Consider the following 22,625-nt stretch of genomic DNA (forward strand, 5'->3'; position numbering starts at 1 on the left):
CTGATGTCAGACTGATGTCAGTCTTCACTCCTTGTGGACGCCGCGGGCTGCTGTGGCGTCCGTGTCCCCGTTTACGACGAGTTATCGAACATTTGGGTGAAAATATCAGCTCTGGTTGTTTTATTGATGTTGAATCTTTTTACCAGTTTTGAGTGTTGGTCCGTCAGAGTTCAGCCGCGTGGCTTTCACTGCTCAGATGAATCAGGACTCGTGCGTTTGTTTAACCAGGTGATTATTTATTTATTTAACCGCAGACATATATTCCTTAAGACTTAGACTGAGTCGGACTGAGTCGACCGACACAGAGATCCGACCGTTCTCATCGACCATCTTCACAAAACTGTTCATCCAAAAGGAAAAGTACCTCAAAGTCAAACTCGCTCACTGCACCCCCTGGTGTCCACCAACTAGAACTATCTGCTGTAGAGCATCACTGGGGGCGTCTTTGTCAGACAACACCCCCCAGAGTGGTGACAGTTAAAATCACTGAGATAATTGGAGGGGGGTGGGGGGTGCAGGGGGGGTTGTGCATTTAATTTCTAATCAACCTGTAAAATAAATGAAGCTTCAATGGGACATAAATAGTGCTGGGGTGTGTGGCTTGTCAGAGCCCCAGCCTGTGACCCCTGTGTGACCTCTGTGTGACCTGCTGCGTCACATGACAACAGCGCCACCCTGGGGCAGTTCCAGTTGTTCACCAGGTCTAACTAGTGCATCAGCTACTGTAACATTAGAAGAGAAAGGTAGTTTTTGTCCTGGTCTGACCCGTCTGTGATGTCATCAACATGATTGACCAATCGTCTGTAATACATTCGTGGTCTGTGAGGAGAACTGTTCTAATAAGATGCAGTATTAAAACAACTATAAAAACATTTACATACAATTGCAAATATATTTAACCACAGTTCAGTTCAAACAGACGACAGGATTTCTGGGAAATAAAGCTGCACTGAATTTAATCCACGTTCTGTTTAATCAGAATATAAACTAATATATATATATATACACACTGGATATCCCAGATTATAAGTCGCTCTGGAGTATAAATTGCACCAGCCAAAGGATGAAAAAAAAGAGCGACTTATATTCCAGAAAATATGGTAGTGTGTGTGTATAAATATATATAAATTGGAATTTCAGATGCAGCTTTATTTAGGTGAAATACGGTAATGCTGTTTGGCCCCGACGGTTCGGGGGAAAGTAGTGATGCATGTCATGCCGTCCTGTTGGAGAAAGTAAAAGACGTTTGGCTTCTAAGAAGTCACTCCTCCTGAAAAAGTGTCAGACGTAGTGTTTTCAGTTTCTGTCGAGTCAAAACAAACTGTAGGAACCAGTGTACGGTGGTGAAGAGGGCGGAGCCACCGGTCCCAGACACACCGGTCCTATAGTAGAGACAGGAACCCGTTATCTGTGGAGTCCTGCTGGTCTGATTTGCCCCCCCGTGAGCTCTTGCTAGGATTTGGGGTGGTGGAGTATTTGGGGGGGTATCTGATGAAGAGGCGCTCCTCCTCCTTTTTGATCCACCTCAGCAGTTTAGTGATGGCTGTGATGGCACAGGCCTTGGTGACCAGAGGACTGAAGCAGGTGTACAGCTCAAATTTACTAGTGACCTGTAGAAAGAAGGGCTTGTCATCCAACTTGGCATAATGTGACCCCCCCCCCAGAATCACAGGAGCAGCGTCAACAGTTATCGACAGGACACTACTTACCCAGGCCAGTAGGGTTTCCCTCTCTGCCACGTGGTAGATGAGCTTCAGGGGCCGTGACGTGCTGTGGATGCGGCTGTGCATGTAGCGGTAAAGGTCAAGGAGTCGCATTTTCTCCTCCTCGCTGCTGTACGGCGCCTCCATCTCTGGGCTACGTTTGAAATCAATGTAAAAAAAAAATACAGTTACCATCAGACGCACAGCTACAGTCAGAGTCCGACTGGTAGCACACGGTTCAAGCACACACACACACACACAGACCTGGTGAACTGCGTGAGCTGGCGGTGGTTGTCTGGCACATCGAAGGGCTTGTACATGAAGTGTCGGAGGTCTGAGACGCCCACCTGGCTCACACTGTACGACTGGGCTTTGGCGATGAGGCTGAGGGAGTTCTGGGCCAACATGGCCTCCTCGATCTTCCTCTTGCACTCGGCCACGGCGTAGAAGGCCTCCTTGTCGGTGGAGAGCAGCAGCAGACAAACGGTGCACTCTGGAGGGTCCAGGTAGGAGATGTAGGCGTAAAAGTAACAGTCTGGGTTAAAGAGGGGGAGGCAGATGGGAGTCCAGATCTCCCCCGCCTGAAAGGCAGAGGAGGCGCCGATGAGGTTCAACAGGAGGTGGACGTCGGCCGGTTCCAGCCTGGTGTCCTCGATGACGGTTTTCTCTTGGACGATGGTGAGCAGCTGGTTCTTTGCGATGAGGATGGAGAAAACCAGGTTGGGCGTGATCGCTTTCTGCAAGATCTGACTGAGCGAGTCCCTGAGAGATGAGGCTAGGGGCAGGCAGTGTATGGCCGCCAGCAGGAAGCTGGGGTCCGAGTCCACCAGGTTGAGGAGGCCGTCCAGGATCTTCTCCGACCCCGCCAGGAGTCTCCGCAGGTCGTAGTTCTTCTTGTGTTCAAAGATGCGGGATATGCTGGCCTGAGTGAGCATGCTGATGATCTGGTAGTAGACGTAGAGCAGCTCTCCACGCAGCTGCTCCTCAGACTGCCGACTGCTGGAGACACACACCAACACTAGGGGGCCTTTCTGTAAGAAGACCACAGTGTGTCCCTCTGTGGAAGACACACACACACACACACACACACGGTCAGGGGATTAACGTTCTTTCAGTTTCTCCTACAGCGTCGCTCCTGTTGATGTTCATTGGTTTATAAATACAACACAGTTCTCACTAAAAAGAGAACTGAGAAAATCAGCACCTGCTGTGGTTTTTATGTGCTCTTTATAGTCAGGGAGAGGGGGTGGGGGGGGTGGAGGGGGGGTGAACGACATGATGCTCTTACCTGAATACACAGAGCGAATGATGTTGTCACCACTCTGTACAAAGGACACCAGCGCCATCATGACTCCCATTGTGGACGACAGAGCTTCTTCACTGCCATATCGAGAGTAAATAGGTTTTCCCGCCTCGCTCAGAACAAAGACGTGTTTCCTGTGCTCCCGCCAGCTGTCGGCCGTCACGTCCTCATCGCGGTGAGACATAAAGGCGGGGGTTTCCTCGGTGCCCACCTCCAACAGGGGGGACGACCTTCCTTTCACACCGATACCTTGTTCCTCCAGCTTGGCTTTGGCCAGCATCGTCACCACAAACTCCCCGGAGTCGCTCTGATCGATGTCGACAACGTCCTCCTTGGTTCCGCCGTCAGCCGTCCTGGAGTCATTGCTGTGACAGTCGGAGTTGTCCATGTCCTCCGTCTGTGGACTCTCTCTGTGGTTAGAGTCCGGCTCTTCATCTGGACGCTCATCGTGCACTGTAACATGTGACAGGTACGAATCTGGAGGCTCCTGTTGGTCAGAGGTGGCGCCGTCGTCCCGCTCCACTGGATAAGAAAACATATGGTTCCCCAGGAGGGACAGCGAAGTCGCCAAGGTGTCGGCTGAGGTCAGGAGGTCAGGAGGAAACAACAGAAATAACTGAATAATTAGGTGGAAAAAAACCATTAATCATGGAGTAGTAGAAGTAGTTCAACAGAAACGGGTTTACTGCAGTAGTAGCAACAGTTCTCAACAGTCACGACTCTTTGTCTCAACTTAATGAAGTGACAAGGATATTAAAAGTGTGTTCTCACAGACTCACCAGACGGAATGGTTTCCTTGAGTGGACGACAAATGTTCATTCCCTCTGCCTCTGCCTCTCCGTCTGGATGACCGTCTCTGTCCATGTTACATCCCAGGAGCTACACATGAACAGAAACTTACCACTTTCAGGAAACTCTTTAATACAAGTTAGAAAATCCAACCTCCACTTCTACCTGACCGTTTGTTTCATGAGAAACTCCTGATCTCTGGGACATCGTGCTCCTCCGGCCCCGTATGAATGGACTCACTCATAATGAACCAGTGAGAGGGTCACATGATAACAGAGGAATGATGCCGAACAAACATGACCAGTTTAGATCTGCAACCGCGAAGTTACTTGTGCGCTACTGGGAAACGACACTCGATTGGACGATATCTCTGCACGTTTTAAATACTTAAATGGCTTAAGGGATGCTAAGCTACTCCGTGCGGCTACTGCTGATCGACACACGCTGTTTTTTTATTATTCTACATGTTTGAAAGTAAATTCCAAAGCAGCTAAATCAATACAGGCTGGAATGTTTACATGGTGATTAGCAATAGCCGCTAGCAGTCACCCTTAAAGATCAATTTCATGGCCTGGGTTCAGCAAAGCAAGATATCGTCTTCATTTTCCTGGAAAAGAAGAAAGCACTCATTTAAACTTACGATTTCTTCCCGGTCACAGACAAAAGTTGAAAGTGTGATGTGCTGTATTCAGCTCCGTCGGCATCCCGGTAACAGAGGAGCTGTCAGAATGAGTAGCAGAAAACAAAATTTCTCCTTAGCACATTCGACATCCGGAGTCTCTCATGACAAACTCGACCGACCAATCGGCGTGTGTATCTCTGTGGGTTCCGCCTCTTAAAATGACGTAATATATTGACCGGGACTATGACGTGTCGAAGTGTTCTGTTTAAATAGAACAACTAATAATTGTCAAGATTTTAAATGTTGTATTCGCTGATGTGGGAATGTGTTATTAAAGTATAAATACATTTCTACTCAGTCAAAAATAAATATTTTAGATAAATACAAATTTTTTCGGCGTTCTTTCAGTTCAAACATGTATTAAAATGTCGTTTTGACTTAAAAGCCTCTTTGAAATTCTTACAGCCCCGTTGACAAAACTAGTGTGTTTTCATGCTACGTTAATACATAAATTCTGACTAGTTTTGAAGGCGATTAATGTGAATATTATTCTTTATTTTATGGATTACTGACGTTGTAGGGATAAGAATTTACCAGTAGATGGCAGCAACTCCAGTACACGACACAGAACGCCGTTAGACAACCAGAGAATAAAACGCAACGTTACGTCACTGTGCTGTCAGATTCCGATCTAAGAATATGGCGTTTTTATCGTGCTAACTAGCCTGCTAACTAACTCTGCGTCTTTCATCACCGCAGAGTTAACACGCTCGGTTGTACATGTGTCTAATGAACAGGGATGGATGAATCGTGGGACTTCGAGTTCCTGTCGCGCATCGCTGACAGCTGTTTGTCGTTTCTCTCGGAGTTCGTGGACGACTGGCTCGCCAACGACATGAGAGTATCCATATTCAAGATCCTTCTCAGCTGGTTGATTTTTAGTCTGATAGCCATTCACTTTGCTTGGAAAGTCTACGGGAACACGGTGAATGACATGTATTACAGACAAGGTGGGACGTCTGTACTTTGTCAGTAGTATCCCTTTGTTACGACATGTCGTTGTACTTAAACACGGTGACCAATAAGGAAACGTGGAATCATTGAAACCCACTGAAACAGACGCTCGTGAGCTTCATGTGTTTTCTCTCCTTCCTGTGTTCATGCTGCTGGACAGGGACCGGACAGAACGGAGGGACACCTGATGCTGCCCCCGACCTCAGCGGATGGTAGGTGGCGCTCTGTTCATTCAACCAGTGGCTTCACCCACTCCACATTGTCTTTCCACGAGTTTGGTTTTAATACAGGCTTCAGTGGTGAGTGTTTGGTTGGGAAGTTTAGACATGAGTGGAGCAGAGATCATGGATGTATCAGGATGTTGGGAATGAAGTTGTGAAGCAGGAACAACAGTCAAGAATAAAGAATGATTGATGAGACGATGACTGTTACAATGACTCGGTGTGTGTGGAGTGATAACTCTTTAACAGTGACAAAATGAATTTACAACAAAGTTTAAAATGTTTGAACAAAACTTATTTCCATTTGCTGGTTAAACAAAGCTCAGTAGGACCGTAGTTGATAAAGTTGAAGTCGTAATCTGTTCAAAAAGACTTGAAAGCAGTGATTAGTTAAAGATTAGATTAGATAAGGTTTGTTCACTGCTCTTTCTCAAACATCTTGTTTTCTTCTCCTTCTGTTTGTTGGATTAATTCGACTCCACCCTTTCTTTCTTGGCACAGTCAGCCACTGCTTCAACTGACACGTTTCTTAGTGTTGTTCACACTCTGACTACAGCGACCGAGGGTTGTTGTTCAGTGATCAACATGTTTTTATCATTATTTTAGCTCATGAAACATTCTGGACGATATATTTCACACTGAGTGAGTGTCTGTGCTGACAGGCTGTTGCACAGTGGGGTCAGTGATGTGGTCACATGTCAGTGTTGATCTGTTGGACCCCGCCCTGTTTTTTTTTTTACCAGTTATCTAGGAAGGGTACACGTGCTGTGCTGCATCACTCTCTTATCGTCTGAAGTTTTGTAATCCTCTCTCTCGTTTACTTTTTCTGCAGGGCAAGCAAAGCAGATGAAGACATGAAGAGTCACAGGGATTAGCAGGAGGGAGGATTTGAAACAAACGACTGGTGAAGAGTTCACGTCCTTCAGGGATGCCACCGTTTCTGACAGAAAGTTTCATTGTCAGTAAATTCAGGATGGAATCACCGTCTGATCATGACTGCCTGGAGAAACATGTTACCGTAGTATAACATCCTGTGTCGTGGACTTGATTTGGTCAAAAGACTGTGAGCTGTAAAATAATGTCCTATTTTTAATGAAGAAACAGGATTGCTTTGTTTACCATTTCATATTTTATGGACTTTTCTTTTAATACATTTTAGATTGTGATTATATAAACTGAAAAAAAAATAAAATCAACCCTACTGGTCAAAAAATACGTTTCAGATGTGATGAATCTGTCAAGAGCAGAAAAAGACATTCTTGAGGAAAATGAAATTTACTTTTTTTTTTTTACACATAACACTGTTGTAATTTGCTTAAGAATTCAGTCAGTGATGTTAAGTCAAAGCATGAGGAAAATCAAGGTCAACACAAGAGAACTAAACTAAACCTGTCTCTCTTTACTTTCATACTAGACTGGTTTCACAACACTTATTAAATTACAACATTACTGAGAATTGTCAACCGTACTCCCTGGAGCTGTTTGCTGTTTTGGATTCTGTGAACTGTGAACTGTGTTACTGAACCACATCATCATCATCATCATCATCGTGTACTTTTATCTTTCTGTTACAGGAATTGGAGGAATCAGTAGCATGTGTACATCCATCACATTAGTGCACGTTAGACCGGGGACAAGTAGGCGCTGCCCTTCAGAGAGTTGTGAAAAAAATGTGTAAGAATCGTTGTTGTGTAGAAAGCTGCTGATGTCCAGTCCCTGTGTTTGTGCCTCTTCATACAGCCCCCCATCAGTCGTAGCCCCCGCTGCCTCCGTGGGTCCGTCCTGACCATCGGTGCCTCCGCTCAGGAACACTGGACCATCAGGGGGCAGCGGTAAGCCTCTCAGCTCCAGTCCAACTCTCATAGCCAGCTCCTGGTTTCGCCCCCCCCGACCTTTTCCTGTCAGCTCCACAGTGGGCTCGCCTCCTGCTAACAGACAGGTGGCGCCCCATCCCTCTGTACGCCCTTCTTCCAAGATCTTCAGGATTCTGTGCAGGTCCCAGCTCTGCACACCAACTTCAGGCCCGAGCTTTAGCACCTCAGCAGATACTTCAGGGGGGGGGTCGTCCTGAGCACAGGCCAATCGAGCCAGGAGGCCGTAGAGTCTGGCAACTGACCTGACATCTCCACAAACTCCTGGAGACAGAACAACAGGTCGGAAGCCCAGCTCTCTGGCACGGAGGCCTGCACGTTTGAGGGCGATGCTGTTGGAGCCAACCACAAAGTTGAAAACGTTTTCTGACGTATCGTCGCTCCAAGGATTTGGTTTTGCAAGAACTTCCTTCACTGATGATGGTAGAGAGTCTAACAGTTTGTATCGTTCCAGGACAGAATAGACGTCCTCAGACCTCGAGTCCCCGCAGACCGTGGGACCACTGGCTATCAGGTCCAGAGGGTCTCCGATCACGTCAGACAAAACGAGAGCTACCACCTGTGGAGGGATCACAGGAAAATTATTGGAGAAAAGAACTGTCGGAAATACAAAAGTCAGAAACGATGTGAAATGTTACCTGCGCAGGACGAGCGTGGCGTACAAGTCCTCCACCTTTTAGGAAAGACAGGGCGCGGCGGACTGTGTTCAGCTCCTGGATTGTGGCTCCAGCAGCAGCGAGTCTACGGGTCAAATCCAGTTTCTCTTGCAACACGATCGGTGGGACGGGTGCAGGTAAGAGTGCAGAGCCTCCACCTGACCAGGTTCAGACATAAACTTACATTTGTCACCAAGAGACGTGAGTGAAAAAAAACAACCCCATGAAACAAAGTGTTCACCTGAAATCAGTACCAGGAGCAGGTCCTGGTCGGTCAGCTGACCGGCCAGGTTCTTCATCTGTTCTGCTGCCTCCTGAGCGTCAGCATCAGGTAGGTTGTGTTTGGCTCCCTCGACCACTTTGATTGGACTGTTCTCTTTTAACAACAGGTGGCTGTAACGGAAATGAAACAACGTTTATGTTTTTATTCCGTGTTTTTCACACTAGGACTTTTTACCGTTCACTCACTCTCTTCCGTGCTGCCTTAACGTCTGTTGAATACCATGGGGCACACTGATGATTCCTTTCACAAGGTGATCCCCCACAATCCTCTCTGCCTCGGCAGCCATTCCCAGTACGGCTTTCCCAAAACCGACCAGGTGCAGGTTGTGTTTGAGAGTGAATTTCTGACCGCTGATAACGACAGAGTCGTCTCTGCGTTCTATACTCTGTCGCACCACAGTGTCAGGCTGCACGGACTCCACTGCTGCTGCAAACACTTGGCGTGCCCTCCAGTCCATTGACATCTTTCTGTATGCAGGTTTGCTCCTGTCCACCAGGGCCAGGAGAGGCTGAACCCGAAACAAGGAGAGGACACGTGCCATGGAGTCTTCACTGGATCAGACCACAGAAAACCTGAGGAGAAACAACGTCACGTTTAAGGACATTCAGAGCAGAGTGGTTGAGTTTGTCAACGTGAGTTCCTGACAGGACTTTACCTCTTGGTAAAATGAACTGAAAATGGTGAGCAGTCACAAAAAGACAGAGCAAACGTCATCAAGATCATCAAGTCATCATCAACATCAAATCAGTTTAAAAAGACAGAGCAAACGTCATCAAGATAGTACAATGTTGGTGAACATTTACATCAAATCAGTTAAAAAAGTTAAAAATCAGTCAAATAAAAAGGCAGCTCAGACGAAACGTGTCAGTCTGGTGTTAAATGAAGCTTCCTACCTGTGAAGAACAGACTGGTGGATTCATGGAGCAGTCATGGTGTGTGTTAGAACTCTGACTGGACTTGTGTACCTACTGAGTAATAATTGACTTGAGTGTAATAACGTCACGATGAGGGGGAGATTGTGGTGTGCGCCCCCTACAGCATGTAACCACTCTACCACTGTCCTCAATACAAAAGAAACACCCACATATTGTTGCTCCATATCAGCCACTGACGTTGTCTTTCGGTGCAAAGCCTGGTGATCTTTTATCAGTACCGTTGAGCAACATGGTGTAAATCAGAACGAGAATAACGAAACTCTTCAACCTTGACCTGACTGAGAATCTTCACAGACAGTTTAAAATAAGACATAAGAGTCATTTGTGTAAAGAACGGATCATAATAATAATAATAAAGAACGTGCATTCCTCACGTCAGTTTAAATAAAGACACAACAGTTCGTGACTCGACTTGTTGTTGGTCATGTATTTGTTTACTCAACACTGTCTCAGGATCTACCTGTTTCACACACTGACGTACGCAGAACACTTCAGGAATGACTCTCGGACGGAGCATGGCCGTGAATTAACGTCCCTCTTGAGTTTAACGCGTCGTTTTTCAACGTTCTTTTTTTAGTTCGTTTTGAAGCAGTGCTCACAGTCTTCTCCTTTTGCGAATCGAGTCTCTATCGCTGTACGCAATAGGGTTGGGTGAGAGAGTGGGTTTGTGGGTAACTGAGTCTTTTTGGTTCTGGTACATTGTGAAATGTTTAAAATAAATAAGTTTGAACTATATCGATGCCATAATTGTGTAACTTCTGTGTAAACGGCAGTCTATATCGATGCCATAATTGTGTAACTTTTGTGTAAATGGCAGTCTGCCCCCAGAGAATCGAAGGTTCTTCTGAGAATCGAACCCAGGACTGTCTGCGTCCGAGGCAGGTGTGAGAACCACTACACTAGAAAATGACAAACAGTTACTTAATGGAACCGACCGTCCGTAGACATGAAGTAAAAAAAAAAAAGCTGTGGACTAAAATAATTGTATATAAAAGGGTGGTGTAATAATTATATTACATTAGAGAAAGTTTTAAATTCACTTATTATTTACAATATTGTATTTTCGAGGAAACGTCACTGTAACTGTCACATATCGCGATGATCACTGAATCTCGTGGTTTCCCGTGTAGTTTTGTGAAACTCCGCGTAACTGACGCGTCGAAGGCGGTGCGTTTTCCCTCCCACAGAGCGGAAAGTGTAGCAGCCGCGCTTTCTTTGTCGATTTTATACCGCAGACTCTTTAGAAACATTTCTAAGAGGTTTTCCGTTTCATATAATTTATAAAGCGAAATACGTAACCCATATAGGGTGATTTAAAGTGCGAAGGAGGGCCCGTTTCCCTTCAGACTCAGACGGGCCACCATGAAGCTAACGGACAATGTGCTGCGGAGCTTCAGGGTAGCTAAGGTGTTTCGAGAAAACTCCGACAAAATCAACTGCTTCGACTTCAGTTCAAACGGAGAAGCGATCATTTCCAGTAGCGACGACGATTCCTTGGTTTTATACGACTGCCAGGATGGAAAGTGAGTGGACTTTATTATATTAATGCCATGTTTTTCTTCAATAACTGCCGGCTATGCTAACTAGCGAGGCCTGCTATGCTGCAATAAAACTACGGCGGTTCGATGCAATGTTCAGTGCCTTAAATTACAGAGGGAAACAACGATTTGAAGCTAAATATGTATTTTTTCTAAATCAGTTCTAGCACAATTACAATACAATTTCGCATTTGGTGTAATTGGGACATTTTTGTTGAAATGTAACATCCTGGTTTTTGTCACGCGAAATTGTTAATACTTAATATATAACGGCTAATTTAACATTACATAACAGTTATCACCCACAGAAGCAATATAATAATCTGCAACCATGTCAAAGACTAACGACACTTAACGAAGTGGTTTGTGTCTCAGTCAACAGTTTTCTGGTTCGACTTCAGCAATACAACATGTTTAGTGTTTCAATAAAGATCTAATTTGGAGAGAGGGGGTGGGGGTGTTGAAGGAGATTTACCTACACATCCAATACATATCCACTGGGACATCAACCTGTACTGGTGGCAGAAAATATATATCTTTCTATTTTTAATAATTTCTCTCTGCTTTTTGTGATTTATCACAGACCTAAGAGAACTCTCTACAGTAAAAAGTATGGAGTGGATCTCATCAGATACACACATGCTGCCAACACCGTGGTCTACAGTTCCAACAAAATCGATGGTATGTTACTACGCAGTCCCTTTTTTAGTCCTGGTCTGTCGTTGATAATACTGATGGTTTCCTCCCTTTTTTAGTCCTGGTCTGTCGTTGTGCAGTGAAATGACATAGATGTTAAGTTCAGTGTTGATAATACTGATGGTTTCGTCGCAGCTGCAGACTGATCTGAGTGGACACTGTACTCACTGTGGTCTGAGGTAGTTGTTTGTACAGTTTGAGGGTCTGTGATTCTGCCCCATACAGGAGCTAACTGTACAAGTGACTGCCTTGCCCACGGTCGAGTTCCTTCTTCACACCTGCCTGTGTTCCACTTGTGGGATTTTTATTGATTTATATATATATATATATATTCAATTCTTGATTCTTACCTGTGTTCATATTTCATTATTTCTTTCCAATTTCCTTTAAGATACTATTCGATACCTTTCCCTCCATGACAATAAATATATCCGGTACTTTCCTGGACATATCAAAAGGTGAGGACTGAACGTTTGCCCTAATGTTTCTTGTTTTTTACTAAGAATTAGTTGTCTTTGTTTCTAATGGTTTTCTTTTGTTGATTTCCAGAGTGACGACTCTCTCCATGTCTCCTGTGGATGACACCTTTATTTCTGGCTCATTAGATAAAACCATCAGGTTGTGGGATCTGCGGTCTCCCAACTGTCAGGTGAACATGACAGTAGTTGAACCATGATCAATCACGGTAACAGACAAATGTTGCTGGTTCTGACATGTTCTGGCTGTCTGTCCATGTCAGGGTCTGATGCACCTCCAGGGGAAACCAGTTTGTTCGTTTGACCCTGAGGGGCTTATTTTTGCTGCTGGAATAAACTCGGAGATGGTCAAACTTTACGATCTGCGCTCATTTGACAAGGTTAGAAGATTTGGTATGTCTAAAAGAATGTTAAAGATTTGGACATGTTCAAAACTCTCACCTGTTGAAGCTTCACAGAAGTGTCATTTGCTGCTCTTTGTCAACAGGGTCCATTTGCAACCTTCAAGCTCCAGTATGACAGAACCTGTGAGTGGACGGGGCTCAAGTTCAGCAATGACGGAAAACTAATCCTCCTTTCTACCAATGGTGGCGCTCTTCGCATACTAGATGCATTCAAGGGTGCTGTGCTGCATTCCTTTGGGGTGAGACATGGAACTGGAATTTTATAGAAACCCAAACGTCTTTTTATGTCACTGAACCTGTTGACTCATTCACGGTGATGTTGGTTCACCCACAGGGCTACAACAACAGCAAAGGTGTAACGTTAGAAGCCTCTTTCACCCCCGATTCACAATTTGTAATGATTGGTAAGTTCAAATGAGATTTCTTTTTTTTTTATATATAAATACTTCCACGGATAAGGAATACAGTAACAGACTGCGCAGTGTTTTTTTTTTTTGCATGAACTTAAGAGTGAGATCGGATTAACGTCTTTGTTAGGAGTTACTGTTGACTGAGTTAAATTAAAGAGTTTACAGTCAGTTAGAAATGACGGATTATGGTCGTGTGGGAAAGTTAGACTCTGGGACTGAAGCTAAGTCACTTGTCAATCCAACTGAGTCGTGAGCTCTGCAGTAGCCCAGCTGTACAACAGGTGTCGCTGAAGCACTAATTGGTCAAATGAATGTTGTGAAGAAGCAGTCGTTGGTGCTTAGTGTCCGACTGATGCAGTTTGTGGACATATTCCAGGGTCAGAAGATGGAAAGATCCACGTGTGGAATGCAGAGAGCGGCATGAAGGTGGCGTTATTAGACGGGAAACACACGGGACCCATTACCTGTCTGCAGTTCAACCCCAAATTCATGACGTTTGCAAGTGCTTGTTCTAACATGGTGAGTTTGTTTTCTGGACAGAGTTGATGCAGCAGTGGTTTAACTTTTAACTTTTTTTTTTTTTTTTTTTACATTAATTCAGGTTTTTAAAAAAAAAAATTATCCAAGTGTGTGTGAATGAAATAATTTAACTTTAAATCTTATATTTCAGGCTTTCTGGCTGCCAACCATAGATGACTGATGACAGAAAAAGAAGTCAAAAGTCAATATGACCAGGAGGGGGCAGTACAACCACTTCTGTGTTCACAGGACAATGCAGCGGGGATGGAAGATTCAATTGTATTTAAGTAGTTTTCAAAGAATCTTTTTATTTCTAATGTCTTTTTATACTGTATTTAAAAATGACCTTTCTTTGTAATATTTGTCAAATGATTGTGTTTAATGTTTGAGATTAAAAATGTAATTTCCTAACTGTCCTAACTGACATTTAATTGCACCCTACACAAAGATCATCGTCGTAAAACTGGAAAAACCTGAGAACAAATGTTTAAGTGTTCATTTTTAAAATGATTTTGTTTAAACAAAGTTAAAGAGTAAAGAAGGATTTTTACTTGATGAAAACAACTGGTCTACAGGTGAAATCTCAGGGAGAGGGTTGTTTTTTTGGCTCAGTTCATCAGGTTTGCCCCCCCCCCCCTCCTCTGCTGCTGCTGGTGTGTGTGTGTGTGTGTGTGTGTGTGTGTGGTGGGGGATGTTCACAGACCAGTCACTGGGACTGCACAGTCAGTCAGCTAAATTTGGTGAAGCGGTGATCAGGTTCCCGTCTCTGTGAACACATGATACTGTCCTAGTTCCATGTCCCTTCTCCGTCTGTCACTGAGTCCAGACTCTCAGCACTTGTTCTCTACAGCAGTCAGGACCGGAGGAACCAGAGTCAGGCCGTCTGAAGTCAACCTTGGTCCTTCATCCGGGCTCTTTTAAATCTTTATCTTCTGGGGTTCTGAGATTCTGTGATTTTAGACCTGGTCTGGTGGAGCGGTCGTTCTGTTCTTGTGCTGTTTCTTCTGCTTCTGCTTCAGGCGGGAGAAGGGAGACCACTGAGCCGCCATGTTCCTGGCATTGGTGGTGACCCCGGAGCTGAGGGAGTTCCTGGCCAGAGCCAGAGGTGGAGTAGTGCGCCTCCTGAAGGTGTGCATCCGAGACGGTGAGTGACCCCGACACACAGTGACCTTAGAGAACCGCTGTCGTTACAGTGGACCTCAGTTCTGTTCTCAGTCAGAGAACCTTCAGTCAGAGAACCTTCAGTCAGAGAACCTTCACAGACGAGAAGCCTCCACCTGTCTGGACACGTATGTTGATATTTGAAATAAGTTTAAATCCTTTAAAAAAAAACATGTTTTTGTTCCGGTTCATTGAACAAAAGAGTGAGAGGAATCTTTTTAATTAGGTAAAATTTAAAACAATGAATCCAGGTAAATATGTTAAAGATAAATGATTACATTTATGAATCCATACAAAAATGAAATGAAACCAACAGAGTTTTTTTAACCTTTTGTCAAACTTTATTCTGTAAATTAATGAATACATTTCTTTAAAAAGTTGAAAAATCTCCAAATGTAAAACATTATTTAGAAAAACGTTGGGGTTTTATGACCAAAATACAGTCTGTTTATTTTATTATTTATGAATGTATTTATTCACTTTGACAGAAACATCCACTTCCTGAGACACACACACACACACCGCGTCTGTTTTTAGTAGAAATATGTGCCCGTATATTAACCCCGACGTGTCTGAGGAGACGTTGACCACAGACAGGAAACACAGGAAACACTGAGTCTTCCTGGAAGGTCAAGACCAGGCTGCTGTAGGGTGTGTGTGTGTGTGTGTTTTCCTGGTAAAGCTGTACTTGTGGGGATAGTTTATAGAGAAATACAGGTTTCCACTGAGTGAGTTAGTAGAAAATAATTGAACTGTAATTTAGGATTATGGGATTGGGCAGTGATTCCCATCACTGTGCCGAGGATAACTGTCCAATTTCACTGATTTGGTCTGAAAACGATTATTTATTTATTGCATGTGATTTTTTTTTGCTTGTCAAAGCATGAAAGGCAGGACAGTTAAATCCTTTTCTGCTAGGTGGCAGCAGAGAGCTGAGTGACTTTCTTCAATTCCTGCCGGTTTATCAGTGTCGTCTTCAACATTTGGTCATTTAAACTAGAAGATTATTATACTGTAAAACATGAACTCTACATCAGATGTTGGTTTGGTGACGTGGGACAGAGAGAGTGTGTGTGTGTGTGTGTGTGTGTGTGTGAAAGATGAGGCGTTCACTGTCACCTGAGCTGTGGGTTCAAAGCTGCTCAGTGTGGCACTAGATTTCCAGGTAGGTCATCCTTGACGTGTCCTCACTGCTGCCTGATGTGTTTACATGTTCGTCCACTGGTCATGTGACTCACGACAGATGCATCCTGGGAGCAGTTGTGACTATTTTGGTGGTGATGTTTCTGCCGGTCCTACTCAGTGTTTGCCCTCATATTTGCGATGCAGAAGTGCCTGTCCGTACGAGTGGTGACAGAGAGCGGGCTACTCTTACAGCCAGGTGGCGTCAGCCCGCTTCTGCCTCCTCACCGCAGCACTTTGATCCCAGTGGGGCATCACTGGGTTATTTAGAGCAGCCGTGGCCCAGTGACTCCGTGTCACGGTGTTTGTGTCAAAGTCAGAGCAGCAGTAAGATCACAGTTGTTGGTTTCATCATCGTGTGATCAGTGCACCTCCCCCCGTCTCCCCCGTCTGCCCCCGTCCTCATCTGATCAACCAGTGACATCACCGCCCTGACCTGAACTCTGTTCTGGTGCAGATGTTCTGCTGTTGTGGTTCTGGACGTCTGTCTGTTTGAGACGTATTCAGTTGGACACAGACTGGAACTACAGACAGAGAAAAGCTGATGGAAAGAATGTGTTTGTGGAACTGGAATGTGTTGCAGCTAAAAATAGAATCATGTCCCAAGAGACAGTCATCCCCGCCCCCCCCCCACCCCCACCACGTGTCCCACAAGGACACTTGTTTTTGTGTTTATGCTTCTGATTTGAGCAGTTGCTCAATCGAAAACATCGGGGTCTTGGTTTTCATTGTTGACACTTAGATATAGATGGGACGGTGGCAAAGGTTAGCACCCCCCCCGACCCCCCTCCCCCCAGGTCCTCCCTGACGTCAGGCCTCAGTCTGCAGCAGATACACTGGACCGGTCTGAAGTCAACGACTCCCACGTCGTGATGTCATCATGATGTCATCATGATGTCAAATGTTACAGTAGGACACAGTCTGTCCACTGGGTGGCAGTAACACCAGTCCTGACTATCTGTTAGTGGTGACTGCAGGTCAGCCGGCCCTGTGGGTCAGTGGGTGGCAGCATGTGCTGAGGTATGTGATGAGCTGTGGTCTGATTTCAGAGCAGCTGGTGCTCGGGACCTGCAGAGAACCAGAGAAAAGCTGGGACCAGGACTATGACCGATTTCTGCTTCCCCTCCTGGACGACCAGGAGCCCTGCTACATCCTGTACCGCCTTGACTCCCAGAATGCTCAGGGCTACGAGTGGATCTTTATTTCCTGGTCTCCAGATCAGTCTCCAGTAAGAAACACCATGACTCACTAGTTTTCTACTCTTTCTACACAGTTTATCATATGGGACACAAGTCTGCAGCTCTCTGTTGCCTCCACACGGGGGAGCTACAGACAGTGTTTAAGATCATCCACTAGACCGAACAAATACAGGAGCAGCAGTGCTGAGCTTCACCAGAAATTACTGATGATTACTGATTATCGTTAATTACTGATGACCTTTGACCTCTAGAATATCACAGTAGGTGTGACTGTCAGACATGGCTCCACTCTGTGACTGCAGGTGAAACAGAAGATGCTCTACGCCGCCACTCGGGCCACACTCAAGAAGGAGTTTGGCGGCGGCCACGTGAAGTACGAGATGTTCGGCACAGCTGAGGTCAGAACCCTTTAGATGTTATCACTGTTATGACCCTTGAGTTGACTTTGGGGGGTCAGGGGGGTCGGGGGGGTCACCCTGACCACAGATTAAAATTGGACTTAAAAGTCAAAGTTAGCCTTAAGTGAGCGGTCGATCGGTGGAAACCTCTACCGTCCTGGTCCAGAACTCAAATCAACCGTGAAGTGAGGCGTGAACGCTGCAGTGACTTCTGACTGAGAAACGGCGTCACATTCACGGTCGAAGTATGTGGACGATGTCACCGCTCGAAACCACAGCTGGTGAAAAAATCAACCACATAAAGATCACTGCATACCAGAGGGAAGACATCATCCACAAGGTGAAGTGAGGTTGACCCCCCCCTCGCCCCTCCCCCCCCAGTTAGGTGACAGCTGATGTAAACACTGAGTGGATGATGTAGAGTCACTGTGGGAGTGGGCGACACGGGGGCTCAGTGGAGATGATGTTCAGACTGTCACTGCTGATGATGTCTGTGAGCCGAGTCAGTGTCTGTGGTCATCACAGACACTGAGGAGCTCCGGCTCAAAATAAATCAAACCTCATGATGTTAAAGTTTGTGTTTCCCTCACGACGTTAGGAGGACGTCTGTCTGCTGGGTTACCAGCACCACGTGACATCCTGCTCAGGACCCGCCCCGCTGACATTAGCTGAGCAGGAGCTCCAGAGGATCAAAATCACTGAGGTGAGGGGGTCGTGGGTCAGAGGTCAGGGGGTCAACATGTCCTTTATCTACATGACACACACACAACTTTGTATTTCAGGTTTTTCTTTTTTCTGCAGATGTCCCGTTTGTGTAGAATTGTCCTTTAATTCTAATGTAACACTGTGTTGTGTTGTCTTTTAAAGGGACGAGTGAAACAGGTAAGACACGTGTGTGTGTCTAGAACCTTCTTTGGTTTCATGTTTTGTTTTTCGTAGAATTCTAATGTTCATTTGTTTGCAGTGAAAATAAATGTGAGACAAAAACTCCCAGCCGTCTGCTGTGGTGACTCTTGACGTGGCTGCTTGCTGCCCCCTGCAGGTGAACACGGAGATCAGCGTGGACTGCATGCACCAGACACTTCAGGGCCTGGCCTTCCCTCTGCAGGAGTCAGCCAAGAGAGCCCTCCAGCAGCTGGCTCAAAGGCACGTCAACTACGTCCAGCTGGTGAGTGTGAGCTGCCGCTGGTCCGACCGCTGGTCCGGCCGCTGGTCCAGACCGAGGCAGTCCTCCAGCTACAGGTGGCGCTGACGTGCTGGTGTGTTCTCTGTTCTTTGCTCTCCAGCGGCTGGATGTGGAGAAGGAGATCATCGAGCTGGTCCATTCCAACCCGACAGAAATCGTAGATTTGCCCCGCAGAGTTCCCAAAGACACTCCCAGATACCACTTCTTCCTCTACAAACACTCCCACGAAGGAGACTGCCTGGAATCAGTCGGTGTGTGTGTGTGTTTGTGTTCACTTTCTGATGCAGTAACTAGTCTTGGTTACTAGTCTTTACTACTACTGTTTTATATGAACTTTTTAAACTCAAACGTAGAGACTGAACTTTTTATAGACACGGTTTCCCGTCTTTTCTCTCTCTGTTCAAACATGTGTCAAAGATGAAAGTGTTCATGTTCAATATCTGGGCTTCATTTGATGAAGTCAGTGGAAACACTGAGGTCTGTGCTCTAACTAAAAACAAACCTTAACTATGTTAGTGCAGCTGTGAGCAGTTTAACCAGTCATCAATCTGTGGTAGAAACTCTTGGACTGGAACGTCATTGGTTCGATTCCTGAGAACAAATCTACCGAGAATGAGGATGGTTTTATTTTCAGTGTTTTTTCCTTTATTTTCCTGCGTTAACCCTTGACCTCCTGATGACCTCTGTGGTCTCCTGATCCTTTATGGTTCTCCTGTCTCTCCTCAGTGTTCATCTACTCCATGCCTGGATACAGCTGCAGCATCAAGGAACGAATGCTCTACTCCAGCTGCAAGAGTCGCCTCCTGGAGGAGGTGGAGAGAGACTACGGTCTGGAAGTAGCTAAAAAGGTATGTAACCAGGTCAGCTGGGGTCACGGGAGGGTCGGGGGGGCACTGGGGGGGGGGCACCGTGTTGTCTCTGATGTCTCCTACAGTAGTGTTTACTGTTGGAGACATTTTGAAAAACATTAATTAATGCCATAAAAGTTTTAGTTTTAATAAATATAACTTTACCCCCAAAAAACATTGTTTAATCATTCACAAAAATCCTCAACAATCTTAATAAAATAAAGGTGACGTGTCTTCAAGTACCTCAGTTTGAGGACCGTTGGTCTAAGGAGATAAAAACGTTTTCCGACCTAAAGTTTGAGGCTGAGAAACAAAACTAAACAATAGAGAAAAAAAAAGTAGTTTTTTTTTTTTAATGAGGAAACGAGTCGACGATCAGAGAAGAGACGGAGGCGTCGCAAAAATGTGAGGAGACAAAGTCTGCGGTGAAACAGAACTGAATGTCTCTTCACTGGTTTGATCCTTCAGTTGGAGATCGACGATGGAGATGAACTGACGCAGCAGTTTCTCTACGACGAGGTCCACCCCAAGCAGCACGCTCTCAAACAGGCCTTCGCCAAACCGAGGGGCCCGGCCGGGAAGAGGGGACACAAACGCCTCATCAAGGGCACAGGAGAGAGCCTGCAGAAGAGCTAGAGCTGAACCCAGGACCTCCTGGCAGCTCCTCGCATTTCTCCTGCTCTTCTCACTAACACGTCGTCAGGACGGAGGAGAGAACACCCACACACACACACACACACACACACACACACTCACTCACACACACACTCTGTCTGTCTGCTGAAACACTCTGTTAAAACCCATGTCTTCATGTCAGACGAACGCGTTAACTGCGGCGGTGATTGTCAAAATATTCAGAGTAAATGGAGTGAAGGAGTCGGGATGAAAGTGTTCCGTGTTTCCCACTGACCGCAGGATAAATCACATCTTTACAACATGACTTAAATGACATAAATGTCACGGCTCCGGCTCTCGTGTTCTGCGTTCGATAAATGTTCAACAGCGTTTGTAGGAAAATTACACCCTGAAACAAAACAAAATAAAATCTTGTGTTTATACTATGACATCAGACCTCTTAAAAAATGTTTTTTTTATATATCCAATCACGTAATGTTTACATCCTGGAAATGTTAAGAGCTACAAAAATGTTATGGTTTCCTTCCACCGATGTGTTCGTCAAAGACAAATGCACTGAATAAATTTAAAATTACTGAAATCAAAATCAAACTCTTATATTTGGACGTTTGTCTTTGGAATATTAAGCCTTTCTTTTACATCATATCTTATCTCAGCTAACAGGAACTAGCCTAGTGCTAATCTTCAGAAAAAATGACGCAGTGGCCCAAATATGTTCAGAAAGATCTGAGAGGCTTCTAAATAGCTTGTAGCTAAGCTAACCAAAAGCTAAAGGTCACTTGAGATTTAAGAGCAGAGCTAGTCCAGAACAGAGTTTGGTCCAGAGTTGAGGTGAAAGTAACGTAAAAATTAGCACAGCCTTGATGTTCCTTACGTTAAAAAGATGTAATAATTAAAGATAACGACAACGGGAGTTTAACGGACCAGACGTCCTTTAGGTTCAAGAAGTGGACTGTGTTTTACTCTAATGGAGAACAGTGGAAAATTACATTTCAGAAAAGGAGCAAAACACTGACACCAGGTGGACAGTGTCTCAGGACTTTGGACATGACTGTTAGAAATCAAATATTTAAATGTTTAACTGAATTGGTCAGCTGTGTTACTGAAGGTAACTGAACTAACTAGTTGGTCTGACGCTGACTCTGTCTTCTGAGGACAGTTTAATAAAGAAAACCTGGACTACAGTAGTCCTCGCTGGTGAACCAGGGTCAGGGGTCAGGGGTCAGGATCCTGTCCTGGAGGAAAGTTTTCTGCCCTGAGGAGAATAACAACGTTGCTCGGTGGTTGTGCGGCGGTTGTGCGGTGGTTGTGCGGCTGTAACCACTTAACAAAGAGCTGCTCTTGAAAAGTATATTCTTTCGACATAGAACGGATGAATTCATACCTCTGCTTCCAGTCACGACTCTTCTTAGAAGCTCTAGGAAAGTTCTGTGAACTTTCCTAGAGCTTCTAAGAAAACAGCAGGTTTTGATTTTGTCCCGTTAGTGAGACCTCGGTGAGTTCTGGGGAAGTCGTGCCACTTAAAGATTCAGAAGTTAAATATACCACAGATACCAGCGCTGACACTGGTGGAGCATGTGGTGTCGGTGCGTGAGTGCAGCCACAGAGATTAAGGAAAAAGTCACAGCTTGGAAGGATTCCATGTTTTGGTGGTGGGGGAGGATAGGATTCCATGTTTTGGTGGTGGGGGAGATGGGGGAGGAGGAGGGAGTTCATCTCAGGACTGTTGGAGAAGAAACGTTAAACTTCCAGTTGTTATGACTTTTCAGTTGGTGTCTGTGGTTCTCAGTAAATGAATGAATAGAAGAGATGTTAAAATATAAAAAGTTTGTATTTGATGACGGTGATGATCACATTTGCTGGTGATGCTTGTGATGGTAATGTACGAAGTGCTAACGATGATAACCATAACGACAACGATAATGCTAACATCAATGCTAAAAGTAACGATGACAATCATTTTAGTCTTAACGCTGAAGACGACAACAAACTATGATGACGACGGTAATAAAAAATATTTTTAAAACAAACAAACTCCGTGTTTAAAGACAACCGACCCGTGTGTCTGTGATCCAACATCTGAGTCTGTGTTTCAAAGATGAAAAGAACTTCAACTCTTATCAAAGAAATGTGTAAACCTATCATCTGTGATGAGCTCTGAAAGCCTCAGGCTGACAGCTTCACTGAAGTGCCGGCTTATTTTTGAAATATGGCGTGACTCCTCAGGACAACAACAAAAAAAATTCCAAGAACTAATTTACAGCAGGCCAAAGTCGGGCTTCATTTCTCTGAAAACTCAAAGTTCGACTGTGAACCTAAGACTCGACACCAGGTCTGTGTTATTAAAAGAACGGTGACATGTTCAAGTCCCACTTCAGAAACGGCATCATTTAAAATTTAACACTTCAAAAAATGATTCTTTAATTGTACTTTTGCAAAGTGTAATAACAGTGAGAGTCAAAGTAGGAAAAACACCACGAGTTGAAGACCCTGAGATACAGAACACGGGCCTCGGCCTTCATCAGCTCTGTGACATCACTGTGATGTCACACCGTGACGTCGTGACATCACTGTG

General features: G+C 45.0%; 5 protein-coding genes across 8 annotated transcripts; 3 read left to right on the plus strand and 2 right to left on the minus strand.

The window, feature by feature from the left end:
- Positions 1–215: 215 nt before the first annotated feature.
- On the minus strand, positions 216–4,602 carry mon1bb (MON1 secretory trafficking family member Bb). The gene is made up of 6 exons (XM_008319611.3): positions 4,436–4,602; positions 3,786–3,885; positions 2,992–3,585; positions 1,968–2,760; positions 1,710–1,857; positions 216–1,610 (listed from the first exon to the last, which is right to left on the minus strand). Exons 2-6 carry the CDS (start codon positions 3,868–3,870, stop codon positions 1,383–1,385), a joined length of 1,848 nt encoding a protein of 615 aa, XP_008317833.1. The 5' UTR covers positions 3,871–3,885; positions 4,436–4,602; the 3' UTR covers positions 216–1,382.
- A 466-nt stretch (positions 4,603–5,068) lies between these two features.
- On the plus strand, positions 5,069–6,865 carry tcta (T cell leukemia translocation altered). Its single transcript, XM_008319607.3, has 3 exons — positions 5,069–5,427; positions 5,592–5,643; positions 6,485–6,865. The coding sequence occupies exons 1-3, from the start codon at positions 5,217–5,219 to the stop codon at positions 6,525–6,527; spliced, it is 306 nt and encodes a 101-aa protein (XP_008317829.1). The 5' UTR covers positions 5,069–5,216; the 3' UTR covers positions 6,528–6,865.
- Positions 6,767–10,061, minus strand: glyctk (glycerate kinase). 3 transcript variants are annotated; one of them, XM_008319609.2, is made up of 5 exons: positions 9,858–10,061; positions 8,648–9,034; positions 8,421–8,572; positions 8,162–8,337; positions 6,767–8,082 (listed from the first exon to the last, which is right to left on the minus strand). In XM_008319609.2, the coding sequence occupies exons 2-5, from the start codon at positions 9,001–9,003 to the stop codon at positions 7,210–7,212; spliced, it is 1,557 nt and encodes a 518-aa protein (XP_008317831.1). In that variant the 5' UTR covers positions 9,004–9,034; positions 9,858–10,061; the 3' UTR covers positions 6,767–7,209. The 3 variants fall into 3 exon arrangements, with proteins under 3 accessions (XP_008317831.1, XP_008317830.1, XP_024915621.1); XM_008319608.3 differs by lacking the exon at positions 9,858–10,061 and adding an exon at positions 9,356–9,822; XM_025059853.1 differs by lacking the exon at positions 9,858–10,061 and adding an exon at positions 9,118–9,144.
- Positions 10,062–10,516: 455 nt separating this feature from the next.
- wdr82 (WD repeat domain 82) lies at positions 10,517–13,856 on the plus strand. The gene is made up of 9 exons (XM_008319606.2): positions 10,517–10,920; positions 11,519–11,616; positions 12,023–12,089; positions 12,181–12,280; positions 12,371–12,487; positions 12,595–12,750; positions 12,846–12,915; positions 13,298–13,440; positions 13,592–13,856. The coding sequence occupies exons 1-9, from the start codon at positions 10,760–10,762 to the stop codon at positions 13,619–13,621; spliced, it is 942 nt and encodes a 313-aa protein (XP_008317828.1). The 5' UTR covers positions 10,517–10,759; the 3' UTR covers positions 13,622–13,856.
- Positions 13,857–14,131: 275 nt separating this feature from the next.
- On the plus strand, positions 14,132–21,684 carry twf2 (twinfilin actin binding protein 2). 2 transcript variants are annotated; one of them, XM_008319604.3, is made up of 9 exons: positions 14,132–14,584; positions 16,833–17,011; positions 17,285–17,380; positions 17,979–18,083; positions 18,248–18,262; positions 18,423–18,548; positions 18,667–18,817; positions 19,293–19,414; positions 19,883–21,684. In XM_008319604.3, exons 1-9 carry the CDS (start codon positions 14,488–14,490, stop codon positions 20,048–20,050), a joined length of 1,059 nt encoding a protein of 352 aa, XP_008317826.1. In that variant the 5' UTR covers positions 14,132–14,487; the 3' UTR covers positions 20,051–21,684. The 2 variants fall into 2 exon arrangements, with proteins under 2 accessions (XP_008317826.1, XP_008317827.1); XM_008319605.3 differs by lacking the exon at positions 18,248–18,262.
- Positions 21,685–22,625: the final 941 nt, after the last annotated feature.

Source organism: Cynoglossus semilaevis, chromosome 11, assembly GCF_000523025.1.
Source record: "Cynoglossus semilaevis isolate Cse_v1.0 chromosome 11, Cse_v1.0, whole genome shotgun sequence".
Lineage (NCBI taxonomy): Eukaryota > Metazoa > Chordata > Actinopteri > Pleuronectiformes > Cynoglossidae > Cynoglossus > Cynoglossus semilaevis.

Coding starts and splice junctions, on each gene's coding strand:
- glyctk (XM_008319609.2), bottom strand. CDS start 9,003: ATGGCACGTGTCCTCTCCTTGTTTCGGGTTCAGCCTCTCCTGGCCCTG. Junction 8,338..8,420: donor GCTCCTGGTACTGATTTCAG/GTGAACACTTTG, acceptor GAACCTGGTCAG/GTGGAGGCTCTGCACTCTTA. Junction 8,083..8,161: donor GCCACGCTCGTCCTGCGCAG/GTAACATTTCAC, acceptor ATCCCTCCACAG/GTGGTAGCTCTCGTTTTGTC.
- twf2 (XM_008319604.3), top strand. CDS start 14,488: ATGTTCCTGGCATTGGTGGTGACCCCGGAGCTGAGGGAGTTCCTGGCC. Junction 14,585..16,832: donor GAAGGTGTGCATCCGAGACG/GTGAGTGACCCC, acceptor GTCTGATTTCAG/AGCAGCTGGTGCTCGGGACC. Junction 17,381..17,978: donor AGATGTTCGGCACAGCTGAG/GTCAGAACCCTT, acceptor TCACGACGTTAG/GAGGACGTCTGTCTGCTGGG.
- wdr82 (XM_008319606.2), top strand. CDS start 10,760: ATGAAGCTAACGGACAATGTGCTGCGGAGCTTCAGGGTAGCTAAGGTG. Junction 12,488..12,594: donor ATCTGCGCTCATTTGACAAG/GTTAGAAGATTT, acceptor CTTTGTCAACAG/GGTCCATTTGCAACCTTCAA. Junction 13,441..13,591: donor CAAGTGCTTGTTCTAACATG/GTGAGTTTGTTT, acceptor CTTATATTTCAG/GCTTTCTGGCTGCCAACCAT.
- tcta (XM_008319607.3), top strand. CDS start 5,217: ATGGATGAATCGTGGGACTTCGAGTTCCTGTCGCGCATCGCTGACAGC. Junction 5,428..5,591: donor TGACATGTATTACAGACAAG/GTGGGACGTCTG, acceptor GCTGCTGGACAG/GGACCGGACAGAACGGAGGG. Junction 5,644..6,484: donor GCCCCCGACCTCAGCGGATG/GTAGGTGGCGCT, acceptor CTTTTTCTGCAG/GGCAAGCAAAGCAGATGAAG.
- mon1bb (XM_008319611.3), bottom strand. CDS start 3,870: ATGGACAGAGACGGTCATCCAGACGGAGAGGCAGAGGCAGAGGGAATG. Junction 3,586..3,785: donor CAAGGAAACCATTCCGTCTG/GTGAGTCTGTGA, acceptor TCCTGACCTCAG/CCGACACCTTGGCGACTTCG. Junction 1,611..1,709: donor GGGAAACCCTACTGGCCTGG/GTAAGTAGTGTC, acceptor TTCTTTCTACAG/GTCACTAGTAAATTTGAGCT.